The 15,556-nt window shown below is 35.0% G+C and overlaps 1 protein-coding gene across 2 annotated transcripts in view; it reads left to right on the top strand.

Annotated features, from left to right (window-relative positions):
- LOC128858190 (uncharacterized) overlaps positions 1–8,348 on the top strand; it is an 83,980-nt gene extending 75,632 nt beyond the window's left edge. Inside the window, exons 4-7 of one of the 2 annotated variants that reach the window (XM_054094244.1) lie at positions 1,540–1,895; positions 4,592–4,712; positions 6,337–6,540; positions 6,619–8,348. In XM_054094244.1, the coding sequence (XP_053950219.1) occupies positions 1,540–1,895; positions 4,592–4,712; positions 6,337–6,540; positions 6,619–6,684 (747 nt within the window). In that variant the 3' untranslated portion in view covers positions 6,685–8,348. The remainder of the gene's footprint in view (positions 1–1,539; positions 1,896–4,591; positions 4,713–6,336; positions 6,541–6,618) is intronic. The other variant, XM_054094245.1, reaches the window with a different exon arrangement.
- Positions 8,349–15,556: the final 7,208 nt, after the last annotated feature.

Below are 15,556 nucleotides of genomic sequence, written 5' to 3'. Positions count from 1 at the left end.
GTGGGCTCTGTATAATGATCTAATTAAAAAGTTTCACTTATAAGCGAATGAAAAACCTGTTCGCCAAAATGTGTAGCTCCTAAAGCTCACCTGAAATTGTATGTACTTATATATTATGCAGAGCTTTTTTAATTCCAATGTGTAGTGTGTAATGATTTTTAATATATTTCGATTTACCACATTACATGCTTATTTGGAATACTTTTATAGTTATATTATTTAGTTTACATAATCGTTCACAAGCAATTTTAATTACAGTGGCTTATGAATGTAGAGCACATAGAACATTTATCTGAGGAAGGCCTTTTCTCAGCAAACGTTACTGTGTATGTGCTGCTAATTTTTATAATAGTTTTTTTTTCTTTAACATTAAAACAGCTTTCACTCGTCACCTACTGTCATATATTAGTGGCATACAAACGTTTATCCTGCATTATATGTATGTAGTAAGCATTTAAGCAAAGAATTTTTTTTAAATTAATTGGCTTTGAACGAAATTTCATAATTCTCATGCTTTTTGTTTTTTCTCTTTTTCTTTCTCTTTATTTTCATATATATGCATACCATGATTCGAACTGTGAAATAATCCACCAACCACCCACCCACCCACCTACACACAAATAAAAAATATTCGAATTAAAAATTACAAAAAAAAAAATTTATATAAATTTATACTAAAACTGCAAACGAAATTGTGCATTTAAATTTGGAATTCAAAATTGAAATTCATCAAACGATGTGCCAAAAAAATTACACAAACTATAAATTTCAAAATTAAATATAAATTTTTGTACACTAAAACTAAATTCATATTGCACGTGCATCTATTACAACTTTTGCAACCCTATTTTTATCACTGTAAATACTGTAAACACACATACAATACACTATATTTGTCTTGCGCGCATATGCACTTATTTTATTTACCATTGCACTTTGCCTTGCTTGCGTTATACTATCATATCCTTGTACATTAACTTGTTGAACACAAACTCTCCTCCCTCTTTCTCTTTCACTCTCCCTCTCTCTTTGTAAATAAATCTTATCTTTGGCACACATATAATTCTATACATGCACCACACCCGATAAACACACCATACACACATACCACCTACTCTCTTTGTGGCTCTCTTTCAAAATTGTTCCCTGTCACACTCCTATTGCTTTTCCCTTACAAAAACAAAAAAAAAAACAAAACAATTCACACTTCAATAAATATACGTACACCCAAAAACACCAACAAAAAATAATTATGAACTATATAAATATTAAACCGAACTAAAATTAAATGAATTTCCAACAAATTATATTTGGAAAATGGTCAATTCGATGCTCCCTTAACGCTAACTTTTGTCACATGCAATCAAAACAAAAAACACCATCAAAACATGTAATAAAAACAACAAAATTGGGTTGGCTGGTATAACATTGAAAATAAATAATAACAAATAAAAATTTACAAATAATACATCAACTGAATTCGATTTGACCCACGGTGTTGTGGTGTCGGTTATATCGTAATTCTTGCGCGAAAACCAGAATGGTGCAACAGACACACAAATCGATTTATCAGCCATAAACAAACAACTCGAGGAGACAATACGTGTGGCGCGTCAAGTGAAGGAAGCTGAAGCGGCCGCACAAGCTATTGCCCAACAACAACAGTCGACACAATCATCGATACCCGCACAATTGCCCATACCAAGCAAAACAGATCCCAATGCGCCTATTCAATTGAGTTTTAACAATGAGGTCGCGCCATTGTCCTCCACTCCTGACAGCTCGAAGCCGGTTAACAATGATCTACGCCTCTCGGATTCAAAGTCACCAGCCATTGATGAACTTACCTTGGATTCTAATGAGGATACAGCCGATTTAGATGATCGCAACAAAAGGTAAAATTTATAACTTCTATGTACTTATGTATGTATGTACATATATTGTTGGTGAACCTTTTTAATGGAGGGGGAGGATCAAACAAGTCTTGTAGTATTTTAAGTGAGCTAGAAGTATTATTTCTTTTTTTTTTTGGAGTTTCTAAGACAATTGAAATTTTATATATAAACGTGAAGAAATTATAAGACGAGTCTATAAGTCTGTTCATGTACAAATTATCCAGTAACTTCATTCCCGAGAATTCTCTCTCAAAGAGAAAAATATCAAAAAAGTATATGAACGCAAAACCTGTGACAATTTGCAAGTTTTATGAACAGCTGATCAAATTCTTGGCGGCAAAAATCACGTATTCAATTAAGAAAACAAAATAAAGCAAATAAAATAAAAAATAACGAGCTTCGGAGTCACATGATTTCATTTTGTCCACAATAATTTGTTCCATTTCATCATCGCTGTCAGATGAAAAGCATTCCATTAGCAATTGCAATTCACACATTCTAATTCGTGTTTATTTTTACTTTGCGATCAGCTGTTTTTCTCAAATGAAATTCTTACAAATAAAAGTTTATTTAGTAAAAACTTGCAACTTCCCCTCAAAATGAAATTCCATTTTGCTCTCTCACTTTCCCCTACTTTGCAAGTTTTTTGGGCACATGAACACCAAAGCGTGATAATTTGTCACAATTGTTGCACACTATTTGCTTCATGAACAGACCTAATACAAACATTATCACATTAGGTATATTGAAGAATCGTCAGCCACATATATTTCCTATGGTTCCAGGGAGGAATGGGCCGCCCATTCGAAATGGGGTTCAGTTCTATGATTAAGCAACGGGTCAATAAAATGAAATTATTGAAAAGCAAATCGAATGAAGTTATCTTGGGATTTCTCAATTCTATCAGCTTGGGAGTTATTGAATGGACTCCAGATTACTAAAGAACACTCAAATTTTTAACGAACTAAAGAGTTACAAAGCAACTTTCTGGTGCAAGGATAATTGAAGTCTTTTGCGCAGCGCTTTCGTTGGACCGTTGGGAACACGGTGTGGCCAGAAAATGACTTTAACATATTTCTATTAATGCTAACGTCTAGAGTTTCCAGATAACTTCTTAAATTTAATTTTGCTGTTGATTTATGGATATAACATTTTAAAAAGGATCCTCGAACAGGATGAAAAGGCTAGACCTGGGTGAGCAACCGATGGTTCTAAAATAGGTGCCCAACGGAGGGTTAAGAACGAATAATTAGAAAAGCTACAATTATTAGATTTTGTGAGCGTCAAATGAAAACATTTTTTTTAATATTGAGCGCGAGTTTATTTCTGATACTACTCTTAGTTAGATTATTTAAAAAGTATTGCAGTGAAGAAACGTTTGACACACACTGAGTCTTCCTTTAAAGTTTCATATCTTAAAGATCTGCATGGAGTAGAATTTTGGGTTCATTAAAACAGGGACCAATATCATTGATAAAAAGAACAAATTAGGTCCAACCTAGAACTCCTTCTTGAGGCCCGTAGGAGGTCGATTTTGTTTTCCCAATTTCCACATAGAAATTCCAAATTTGTATTGAACTATGGTATTTAAAAGAAATGGAGCATCATGGGGTCATGAGAGAAGAGAACTTTATCAGAAAAGCAAGCGAAGTTTGTTGTTTTTCATGCAGCTCGACAATTTTGTCATAATTTTTCGAATATGTTAAGCAAAATTATCGACTGGAATGGCGTTCATTATAGAAAATTGCATTTGCTAAAAAAAAAACAGTATTTGCTCAGAAGTGCGCAACAACCTGTTGCTATTGTTGTTGAAGCAGCACAAACATTCGCCATACATATACGGGGAATGCTACTGAAGTGACAGTCCTTGGTCGGATATACGTCCGGGTCGTTCGGTTACATAGAACCAACTGTCGTGAAAACGCAACAAACCTCTTCAACACTGATTTAGGAACGTTTAAATTGGGAATACAAAGTGGATCTACTGGAGCGAAATTTTTAATAGTTTTTTTTTTTTAATTCTTGTTTAAATCGGAACCCTGTAGAACTTTTTCTTGTCTGCATACCCCAACTATTTTTTAATAAGGAACATTTTTTGCGAAGACATCATAAAATGGTTGCCAAAAATAAACTCAGTACTATTGGAAAAAAATACGAAAATTAAAAACAAAAGGGGGGAAAAGGGACTTTAGTGCTTCGAAGTGCTGGTATGAGGTGTATAGCTTCTAACATAAGCAACTTTTTCTCAGACACCGAAGCACTACAAGATTTTGTACTTGTGATAAAAATGCCTAGTATGAGACCTTTAACCTTTGAATGCACACGTGCTGGACAGTAATTGTCTACAGCAAAAATAGTCAACGCGATTTGTTCTTTCAGCGAAATACCTCAGCTAAACTACTCGGCTAACAAAAAAAAAAGTTTTAATATTTATTAGCTGTGTAATCAGTGTTAGTTAATATAGTTGAGGTAGTTTAATTTGTTTAGCTCAAAAAGAAAAATTTTACAACTCGACCCCTCGCTTGGTTCACCAACTATTTCACTATAATTATTTGTATGTATATAACCTTGTACACTTGACAAACCAATTGGCTAAACACGCATGACTGACGCTTCATATCTACATATTTGCATAAGCAAGAAAGAAATTCTGGTAACACAAAACACACTAACCGATATGATAAAAATTTCAAAAGCAATTTGTTCAAAAGGTTCCTGAGCTTCGGTGGAGCCGGTGTAGCAGGCGGTTCAGGCGGTAATGGCGGTAATGCGGCACCCGGCGCTGGTTCCGGTAATTTCCTCTTCGATATCATACGTGTAAGTTGAACTTTATCGCACTTTCTCATTTCTGCACACACACACGCATATACACATATCAAGACACATGCATAAGGTGGCGTAAAATTAGTTACCCAATCGGAAGATTTATAGATTTTGCAAATGGCGTGGTATGTCAATCATATTAGACATTTGCAGCATAGTACATAGTACAAACAGAAAAGCTATGGAGCGTGTAAAGGTGCTGGCCCAATGCAGACTGGCTGTGCGCTTGAAGGACCAAATTGGCACTACCATAACTGTCGTATGCTGTCATAACAGTCAGATGATTTGTAAAAAAAAAAAGGAAACAGAAATGTTAACCATTTGGTCTCATTTCACATATTTCAGTATTGTTCTTTAAATTTTCGACAGTTATCGAAGCCAAACAAGCAAAGCCAGCCTGAATTGGGCCATCACCTTAAGGGGTTATATACAGTTACATAGAAGGCCAAAAAAAAAACGAATTTTCCAGAATTTTTCTGAGAAAACTTTTTAAATTTATTGATCTAAAAATTTGTACACATATTATGTTACCCTTTTAACTGTATTTTAAGACTTAGTGTTAGCAAAAATATTTGGAAAGGAGCTACAGCTGATTTCCGGGAGCTGCTCTGAAAAAAGAACTTTTGCGGTGACTACTAAATTTCTGAACTGGATCCCCTGAAATTAAAAAACCAAACAGATTTCCTTAAAATAATGTTAAATCTAGTGATTAGCCGAAGCAATAAGCAAAATAAATTTTTTTGACAAAATCGTTTCTCAAAAAAAAAAATTTCGGCCTTATTAAAAAAAATATTTATTGGTGAGAAAGAACCTTCGCTTAATTACTAAAAAATATATTTAAGAAGCTCGTGTTAAAATTGGAGACTAATCGGTTTAGCCGTTTTCGAGTAATGTGACCAACAACCGACTTTGAAAACACCATTTTGGGAAAAACGCGCTGCCGCTTCAGCCTTGTACTTTCAAGCACTCGGAAACGCCTTTTCAAATTTGCGTGTAACTTTGAAAATATTCACCGGAACGATGTTAAATTTTCTATGTGTATTCTTAAATATATGTACATTAAGAAAAAAATAAATAAAAAAAATTGAGATTTTTAAAGTCCTAACTTCGACTTCACCATTCGGAATTCACAGAGAGAACATTGGTTCGAATCTCGGTGAAACCAAAATTAATAAAAACATTTTTCTAATAGCGGTCGCCCCTCGGCAGGCAATGGCAAGTGTATGGCCGAGTGTATTTCTGCCATGAAAAAGCTCCTCATAAAAATATCTGCCGTTCGGAGTCGGCTTAAAAACTGTAGGTCCCTCCATTTGTGGAACAACATCAAACACGCACACCACAAATAGGAGGAGGAGCTCGGCCAAACACCCAAAAAGGGTGTACGCGCCAATAATATATATATAACTGTATATAACCCCTTAAAGTTTAAGATAAAGATTTCCATTACTCAAATTTATAATAATTTTTTCACTCGTCATCCCTTTTTGTTTTTTTATTTAGTAAAAAAGTTGTTCAAACCCCCAATTTGATGATTGATTGCGCCCCACCTTGTATTTGTGCATAAGCCTACCCAAAATTCTAAAAATACAAAAAATACTCTCAATCTTCTCCAACGCAGTTATTCTCAGGCAGCGTGCAGACACAGGGTGGTGATGAAGCAGCCAACGGCGCCAACAGCGTAAGCGGCGGCGCTGATGCCAATGGTGATAGCGATGCGAATCGCGCTGCTGATGGTTTCACGGAAGGTATTCCCGGTCCAGTGACACGATTGGTGGTGCTGGCGAACAGAGGATTGGCCAATCTGATACAGGATTTGATCTTGGTTAGTAGTGGCAAAATAAAATAGAAAAAGCAGCAGTGCTAATATTTTTATATATTTTTCTTTGTTTGTTTTTAACAGCGCATTGCGGCAACCAGCGAAAAGTTCGTCAACTTCAAGGCCAAACTGATTACAGCTTTGATCTAAGCTTGCTGGTCCCATCAGCTGCAGGATGCTGTCTTCATCTCATACTTATTGCCTTTTCTCCATACCTAATACTCTGCATACACCGTGAAAAATTACTTTAGACCAATTATGATTAGCTGAAATTTCAATAATATGTATTAGACACAAATCATTACAAGGCAGCAAAAATATTTAGTGAAAAGGGCAGAGAAAATTATGTAACCACTTGGAATATTTGAAAAATTATAGCATATTTATTTAGTATGTTCACATGCAGCAAAACAAACATTTAATGCAAATTTAGAAAATGCGAAACTATCCACATCCACAAACGTGAGAAGTACACATATACATCAATCACTGAATCCGAAGGCTTCTTGTAAAAAACCGTCAACAGAAATTACTACCAAACCGTATTTTTCGAAACGTACATACAACTAACATCAGCAATATCCGTTGAGCTACTCCTAATTGTATTTATTTTTAAATGAGCTGAACGGTGATAACACAAAAATATAATGCAATGTATAAACTGAGCTAATACACGAATAAGCAAGACGAAAAAACCGGAGAAACCCCAGATTTCCAAAACGAAGTTGCAGAGCTGCGTTGTTGAGCGACGCGTCGCTGTACTCTCCCTAACATGTCGATAACGATTATAGTGTGCGCAAGTCAACTACAAAAAATAAACGACGCATTTATGAAGTGAAGTAGAAAAGTCTAAATATTCACGCTCATCGCCATCCGTGCAGCGCACTAAAGCTATAATCGATTTCAAACCAGCTATCATCTACCGCGATCGTACTTCTTTTATCGATTACCGATTACCGTTTACTGAGGCTGTAGTCGCATAATTCCACTCAACCATTCCATTACTGCTTGTACATAAGGGCTATTACTTCGATAACTGTTTTTGTTTTTTCAACTACAATTCTTCCCAACTTTATTACTATTTTATGTATATACATATATCTTCCTATATAAATATTTCCTTTATTATAATTATATAAAAAAAAACCTTAAATGACTGTGGTGTTTTATAAACTATGTACTTAATTTTTATTGTATTTTGTGTTTTAAGTTTAAAAGTCTTAAAATCACATTACTTGCAATCGGTGGCACAAAAGGTTGTTGCTACAAACAAACTAAACTTGAACTTGTCAAAATTCTTGCTCGATAGTTGTTGTTAAATTTATTTGGCTTAACTAATTTACACAAAAAAAAAAGAAAAATTATATATTTTTAATAGAACGGAACAGTGAGAAATATGTTCAAAGGAATGTTGTCAATAATTTAAATTAAGTTAAACGAAATCCATATGAAATTTAGTATAAGTATTTTTGTTTACTTTTACGTGTTTTTACCTACTGACTTTTTTATTTTGCTTTTAATTTGTAAACGATTTTTTGTAATTTTTGTAAAATGCCTAATTTTAAATGGTTACCTTTCAGATAAGAGCTACTTACTCGTCAAATAATATATATACAATGGCATGGATTATTTGTTAAAATACAGAAAGTAAAAAACGCTATCTTCCACAATTGTATATATGTATGTATGTATGTATATCACGAAACATTTGCATAGCAAATTTTTGAAAATTATTTACAAAATCTAAATTTTGTATAACTATATGTATATTTGCTTATAAATTTAATTCTGTAAATAAAAAGTACATAAGTGAAAAAATTAAAAAATAATAATTTTTTATTTAGCCACATCTTTGGGAATTTTGCATACTGACAATTTCAGTATTTTTAATCATTTTATGAGGTTTATTAAAAAGAGGTGGCAATGTGCATTTGATTTTCGATTTTTTTTTTTTTTTTTATGTTGCTACGCGTATCTCTAAATATACAGTTACTACAGAATTACGCTAGTATTCAGTAATTTATGCCAGTCTCAAGTCACTAAATTTTAGATTTTATGTTAGGTCACAAAGGTTACTCCAAATTTGGTAGAGACAGCCAGCAATCTCTTTCTCCATCATTCTTGAGAAAATACTGAAATCTATGAAATTAGAGCAAATGCCCAAAATTCTGCGCTTGAAGCACCAACAACACGGGAGAACAAGTAAGGTGCCTTTGCGAAGTGTTATGCGGGCGGAATAGACGTCGATTACAACTGAGAAAACAAAGAAGTTAGCAAACATAATGTCAAATAGATTGAGTGAAGTCATGAATCAAAATATTGTCAAAATGTTCTATGGAAAATTACTGGCGAAAGAAATGGGAAGAACATGATGAGGCACGTTTAGAAAAATGTGTCGTTTGTCATATTCTTCAAAATCTCTTTGATCCGATAACGAAATATTCAAATATTATTCGTCTAACAAAAAAATTATATTTGACACAAAACATATTTTTATAATAAATATATTTTATAATACATATTAATAAATTTTAGGCACACCCCTATAAGGTATTAAAACAATTATATAAGAACGTTATTTATTAAGCACGATTTTTAAACTTTTCCTTCACGTATCCGAATTTCAACTGTAGCACATTTTCTTTCAGCGACTTACGAACTGAGCGACTGTATTCTCCCTGCTGTGGAATAATTTAAATTAAATTTCCAAAATCACAACCAACTTTCACCAACTTACTCGAATGCAACGCCCACTATGATGCCATCTTAGGCAAGGGATTTGAAATATAATCGCTTTTAGTGCCAAATCTTTATTGGAGGAACTGCTTATTATGGATTCAGCTTCTGCAAAAGCGCAACAACAACAAAAGAATACTGCTGATATGAGCGGAATGAGCTTCATTTTCTGTGCTGTGACTTGGCGAAAGTTTTAAATATTACTGTTCATGCAATACTTTCTTCAGTTGAAGATCACTGAATTTTTTGTAAAAATAAGACTTATCTGCAGAATGGGAAATATGAAAGAGAAAAAGAAGTGTTAATCACTGTAGCGCAGAGAATGAAGTAAAATATAAACAATGATAGGAATATTAATGTAAAATAGTTTAATGAGAACAGCGAATGCAGCAATCGGAACCAATTACGTGCAGGGTTTTTCATTAAGAGCGCTCGAACTTTGAAAGTATTGCGGTTTTCTTTCGTCTCCGACCTGCAAAGGAATAACCAAAACTGCTTATATTTTTCAGTTGCTTACAGTTGTTCCATTGTTTTTTAATTTTATTTGAACATTTTGTTTAAAATAATAGCAGTTGTACAAAAACAAATATCCTTTCTATGCACGTATTTTGTTTTCGTATTTTGTCGTTTGAATGTCACAATTTCATTCAAAATATAATAAAACAAGCGAAATAGCAACAAAAAAGCAGATCAATTTGAGCCACCGAATCGGAAGAAAAAAAAACGAATCAGGTAATCCAAAGCTATCACCTTCCAAGACAAATTTCTGAGAGTAACTTCGGCTGCCACGTCATAGGGGATTCGGCAGTAGAAATTTGCCCGCTCATTTCACACGTATTCTTATAGCCTAGACCAGCAGTCTTCAAACTTTGAAGCCTTAGGGTCAGGGGTCTCGCAACTTTGAAACCCTAGCACCATAATAATTTTTTCAGAATGTTCCACCGGCCAAAACAATTTTAATTTTTCTGCACACCTATGCAAACAGGCATTTAGTGGCAAGTAGTGCTACTATGTACTATATATTACGTCATATATATTTCAGCTATCCACAACAGGTGGCATATTTAGGAAACTATTTATTGCTTTTTTTTCTTTTGAAGACAACAGAAATAAATTTATGAATGGAGGATGTCAAGAAATTTGGCAACGAAGTTCTGAGACAATTTTAGGCAAAATATTTCTATTTTTCTTGATTTTCTGAAAACCAAAATCCGACAATGGGACAAGGGTTACAGGGGGTAGGCATACATGACCAACGCCTTGAGCGGTTTTCTTTAGCCTTGGATGAGTCAACGGATGTAACAGATACTGCTCAGGTGTTGATTTTTATTCGTGGAATAGATAAAAGCTGTGAAGTGTATGAAGAACTTCTTGACATATATAGTATTCACGGCACGACAACTGGGGCAGATATTTTTAAGGGAGTTGAAAATGCCATTAATAAAAAGAACCTTAAATGGAAAAACTTTAAATCTATCACCACCAATGGAGGCAAAATTATGTGTGGTAAAAATAAAGGAGTGGTCGCACTTGTGTCAAAGGCTGTAGAAAATGATGGTGGTTCAAAACCATTAGTTTTACATTGTATCATTCATCAACAGGCTTTGTGTGGAAAATGTTTGGATTTGTCTGAAGTTCTAGAACCAGTCATATCAGTTGTCAACTTCATCAGATCCACAGGGCTGAATCATTGACAATTCCGGGAGTTTATTGAAGAGATTAGAGAAAATGACTTGCCATATCATACTGTCGTACGCTGGCTTAGTTGCGGAAAATTCCTTAAGCGCTTTTTTGAACTTCGAGCTGAGATCGAAACTTTTTTGAATGAGAAGCATCGCCCTTGTGTCGAATTAGGAAATAGTGAATGGCTTTGAAAATTAGCATTCAATGTCGATTTGACAAATTATATGAATGAACTGAGTTTGAGATTACAAGGAGAAAATCAGCTTCTCCCTGATTTATACACCAATATCAAATCGTTCAAGCAGAAAATAATACTATTTCAATCGCAATTACGTAGAAAATGTTACACACAATTTAAAACATGTGAAATATTCAGCCACACTACAGAGATAGAATCTCCTGTCGGTTTTGCAGTCGAAACTTTAAGTACTTTGAACAATAATTTCGATAGTCGTTTCTCAGACTTTCATGCCATTGCGAATGAAATTAAGCTTTTTCTAAATCATTTTGATTCTGACATTGATAGCCTGGCTCCGGAAATACAAATGGAAATTATTGATTTACAGTGCTGTGATATGTTTAAGAATAAATATCAAAATGCATCTTTGTTGGACTTTTATAAGTCTTCCACTGGCACAGTTTGATAATTTGCATAAGTGTGCTCGTGGATTGTTTTCTGTTTTTGGTACTACGTACTTGAATGTTTACAGATCTAAATTAACCGATCAGCATCTTAAATCTCTTTTAATAATTACTACAAGTAAAATTAATCCACAAATAAAATTAATCCATAAATCTCATTAGTATTTTTTTCTTTTATTGCTGGGACAAATTTCAATTAATTACTTTTTAGTTATTAATATGCTTAGGTACTTCATATTTCTGTCGTAAAGTTTTACCGTGCAAGTAAATAAAATCGAGTAATTATCATTTTGTTTTCATTCTCCTCCACTAAAATTATAACAGCAATAGTAACAACAGTAAAACATTAGCTGTCGTGGGTCATATTGATGACACTAGTGTTAAGCTGTTGCGGGCCAGACTGGGCCCGCGGGCCGTAGTTTGGAGACCCCTGGCCTAGACAAACGGCGGCGTTAATCGGGATTTATTCTGATTAAAATTATAGTGTCGTTTTTACGCGGATTAGAGAGCAGTTGACTTGTTTATTGAATACTTTTGACAGTAAAAGATGGACCGCAGGCGACGAATACGGATATTAGATGCTCCAATACTAAATCAAAATTAAATTATTTAAAAAATCGTAATATGCTATTTCTCAAACTGCTCCGCAATATCAAAAACATTAATGAAATTTCGAACGCCATGGCTAACTAGATGCGAAACAATTTTTCTCGTGAGAGCGCTGTCAAAATGTGAGAGCGCTGTAAAACTGTAGATTATGGGGCTCTGAAAATCCAAGGGCAACACACCAACATCAGTTGCACCCATCTAAATGTATTGTTTGGTGCGGTGTTATGGCCACTAGAGTTATTAGTCCATATTTCTTCGGAAATGAGGATGAAACGCCGGAATCGATTTCAGGAGCTTCTTACCAAACATTGATTGAAAACTTTTTGCGGCCAATGGCGGAGCAGTATCCTAATTTCAACAAGATGGAGCAACTGCGCATACTGCTAGTAGTAGTAGCATTAGTAGATCTTATTTGACCCACCCTGAACAAACCTAAACCAACAATATATTTATATACCCTATATTCAAAAACTACCGGGAAGGTGATGTTGACTGTTTTCTACGATTGCCAAGGCGTAGTGCCCCATGAGTACCTTCCATCGGGCCAGACAGTCAATAAAGAATATTATTTATCCTTTTGAAGCGTTTGAGAGATGCTGTACGTCGCAAACCGCCGGAAATGTGTGCAAACAATTCTAGGATTTTGCATGATGATAACGCGCCATCGCACCGGGCCCAAATTGTGCTGGATTATTTGGACAAACACCAAGTAAATACCATCGTGCAAGCACCGTATTCACATGATATGGCCCCGTGCGACTTCTTTTTGTTTCCCAAGTTGAAGTTACCACTTCGTGGAAGGAGATTTCAGTCGATAGAGCAGATCAAAGAGAATGCGACGAAGTAGCTGAAAGCCACCCTTCGTCGGCCTACCAGGAGCGCAAGCAGGACTGGGTTAAACGTTGACACATGTTTGTTGCTTCAGACAATCAGCTGATTCCCTCAAAATACTTAAGAGCCGGTTAACTGTCTGATGCTGGCCACATCTTCTGAATTCTCTACACCGTGGCTATCACCTTATATGAATGTTTCTTGGTTTTATTTATGTGCCTGGTAGCTTGACATTTAACTGGAGTTTCCCAAGTACTTCCCAGCTGCTCTTACTCAATAGCCTCGTTTTTTAACGCAATTACCCTGGGTTCTTTTGCAGTTCGGATGTAAAATATTGCAGGTAAATAAAAGGAGGTTCCGTCTTATTGCAAATGTTATTTTTCTTCATATTTTCATACAAGTGGAATATAATTTCAAACAAATGGTAGTAACGCCTTCGCTGTAGGGAGCGCATTTTAATGGACTTTTGAACGAAATTGTCGCATGAATAGGACTCAATTTATTTTCAATTTTGAAGAAAATAGGACCGATAATACCGCCGAACCAAGACTCACACCAAACCATAACTTTTTCGGAATGTAGAGACGTCTGATGTAGCTGTCGTGGACTTTCGTTCTTCCAAACCTAGTAATTTTGCTTGTTTACGAAGCCACTTAGCACAAATGAGCCAGAATGACTTCGAAAACCATAAATGAAACACAGCACATGGAACGTTAGGCGCACAGAGCATTGTGAGTGTAATGATAATAAATTTTAACAATTTTAATGCGTTGATGAATTGTGTAGTGTTCCAAGACTAAGAGTATATTCTCGCCAAATCAAACTTTACAAAGATCGCCGCTGTACAATGTCAAAACTCCAGTGTTGGTACTTACTTAAATCCCCTTACGTACGAGTACGGCATCAGAACAAAACAGGAGGCTGCATAAGTAGTGTGGTCATAATTTGTATTGGAAAAAACCAGATATATATATGAGCTAGTCTTATCGGGGACACCCCTTAGAAATGCTGGGTTATCAGAAACCTAGGGTGTGTTGGAGTTGCTCAATAATTGCCGCAATACTGCAACCCTGTTGCTTTATTGATACCCTGTTGCTGATACTCAGCTGATAGTGTGCAGCAATATTGCAGACTTTATTTTGCGTCGAACGTGTTATTTAAAGTTACAGACAATATAAACGACACCAACGAAGGAATAGCTAGACGGAATCAGTTGAGAACGTTATTTAATTCATAACAATTCATTAAATTACTTTATTTTATTTTATATTAATAAAAAAACGAATAAGAAAACATTTCATTTAGGTACATATTATCATTTTAATGATATAAAAAAACTAAATGCTGAAGTCTGTAAAAATACTGACTGAGTGAGATCACTTTTTGCAGATACGAAGATCACTTGTTGACAAACTTATCTAACACTTCTCTGAGCTCCATCATTCTTGAAACTTTTTCTCTCTCTATTTGAAGCCTTTCTTTTTCCAATGCCATCGCTTCATTGTGTCTTATTTTCTCCTCACAAGCCTCTTTTTTGAAAAACTCCAGTAACTCGCTGGCTGGTATTTTTCGTTTTTTATTAGAAGTATTTGGGTTGTTTTCATATTCATTCCTAGTAGCATCACCATCGGAGTCAGTCTCGGAGTTATGATTCTCGTCTGGAGATCTTTGATATTCTCCATCATCCTGTACACTTTTGCTGCTTGAAATGTTTAGGGAACTCTGCAGATTTTGAGATGGAGGAGAAATGGAATGTCTTGTACCATAAATCTCGTCGAAGTCATTAAAAAATTCCCAAGTGGTTGCATCTTTTTCTGTAGAATTGTTCCTCTTTTTTATTCTTTTATATGTTGCGTACATGTTCAAAAATTTTCGTTGCAACTGATCTCTTGTAGCGCTAAGATCTGGAGCATCGGTTTTCATTTTGTCCAGTACTTTGCCCCAAAGGACCGATTTCATCCTCCTCCCGCTACCAAATGCATTTTCCATGTCTAATCGAGTTCTGACCAGTAATTTGGTTTCCACAACGCTTAATTTTATGCTAAAAACAAATAATTAACAATATTACAACATAAAAATAGCATATACCACAAAATTTACTTACTTTACCTCCTCCATCTCGATTGCGCATTGAAAATGTGTATGTTGCGCTTGATTAGCTAGTGATGAGCAACAGATTGTCAACATTTCGCTAAACGAACGCGTGACGTTGCCAGTGTTGCCGAAATTTTATCGAAGAACGTGATGCTCTGTCATAAAAAGTAACACTGCCGCATCATTTGTGGCTCGAACACACCCCTACTGAAATTTTAAAGCGAGAAGGTTTAAAGTTTCCGACTCAAGTGAATCAATGAACGCGTTTAAAGAAACTTGCTTGAAAGAGAGTTGGCAGTATTGAAAATAGTGAGTTATATGAGTTGTATGAGGTATAACTGTACTTGCTAGTAGATATTCCTAGCTAAATAGAGAGTAGCTTCCTTAAAATATTTGGTCCAATTAGGCGGGAATAAAGCACATATCG

The sequence above is a fragment of the Anastrepha ludens genome, chromosome 3, assembly GCF_028408465.1.
Source record: "Anastrepha ludens isolate Willacy chromosome 3, idAnaLude1.1, whole genome shotgun sequence".
In the NCBI taxonomy this organism is placed as follows: domain Eukaryota; kingdom Metazoa; phylum Arthropoda; class Insecta; order Diptera; family Tephritidae; genus Anastrepha; species Anastrepha ludens.
The sequence above is the reverse complement of the archived record's forward strand: the minus strand, read 5'-3'. Positions and strand labels throughout refer to the sequence as shown.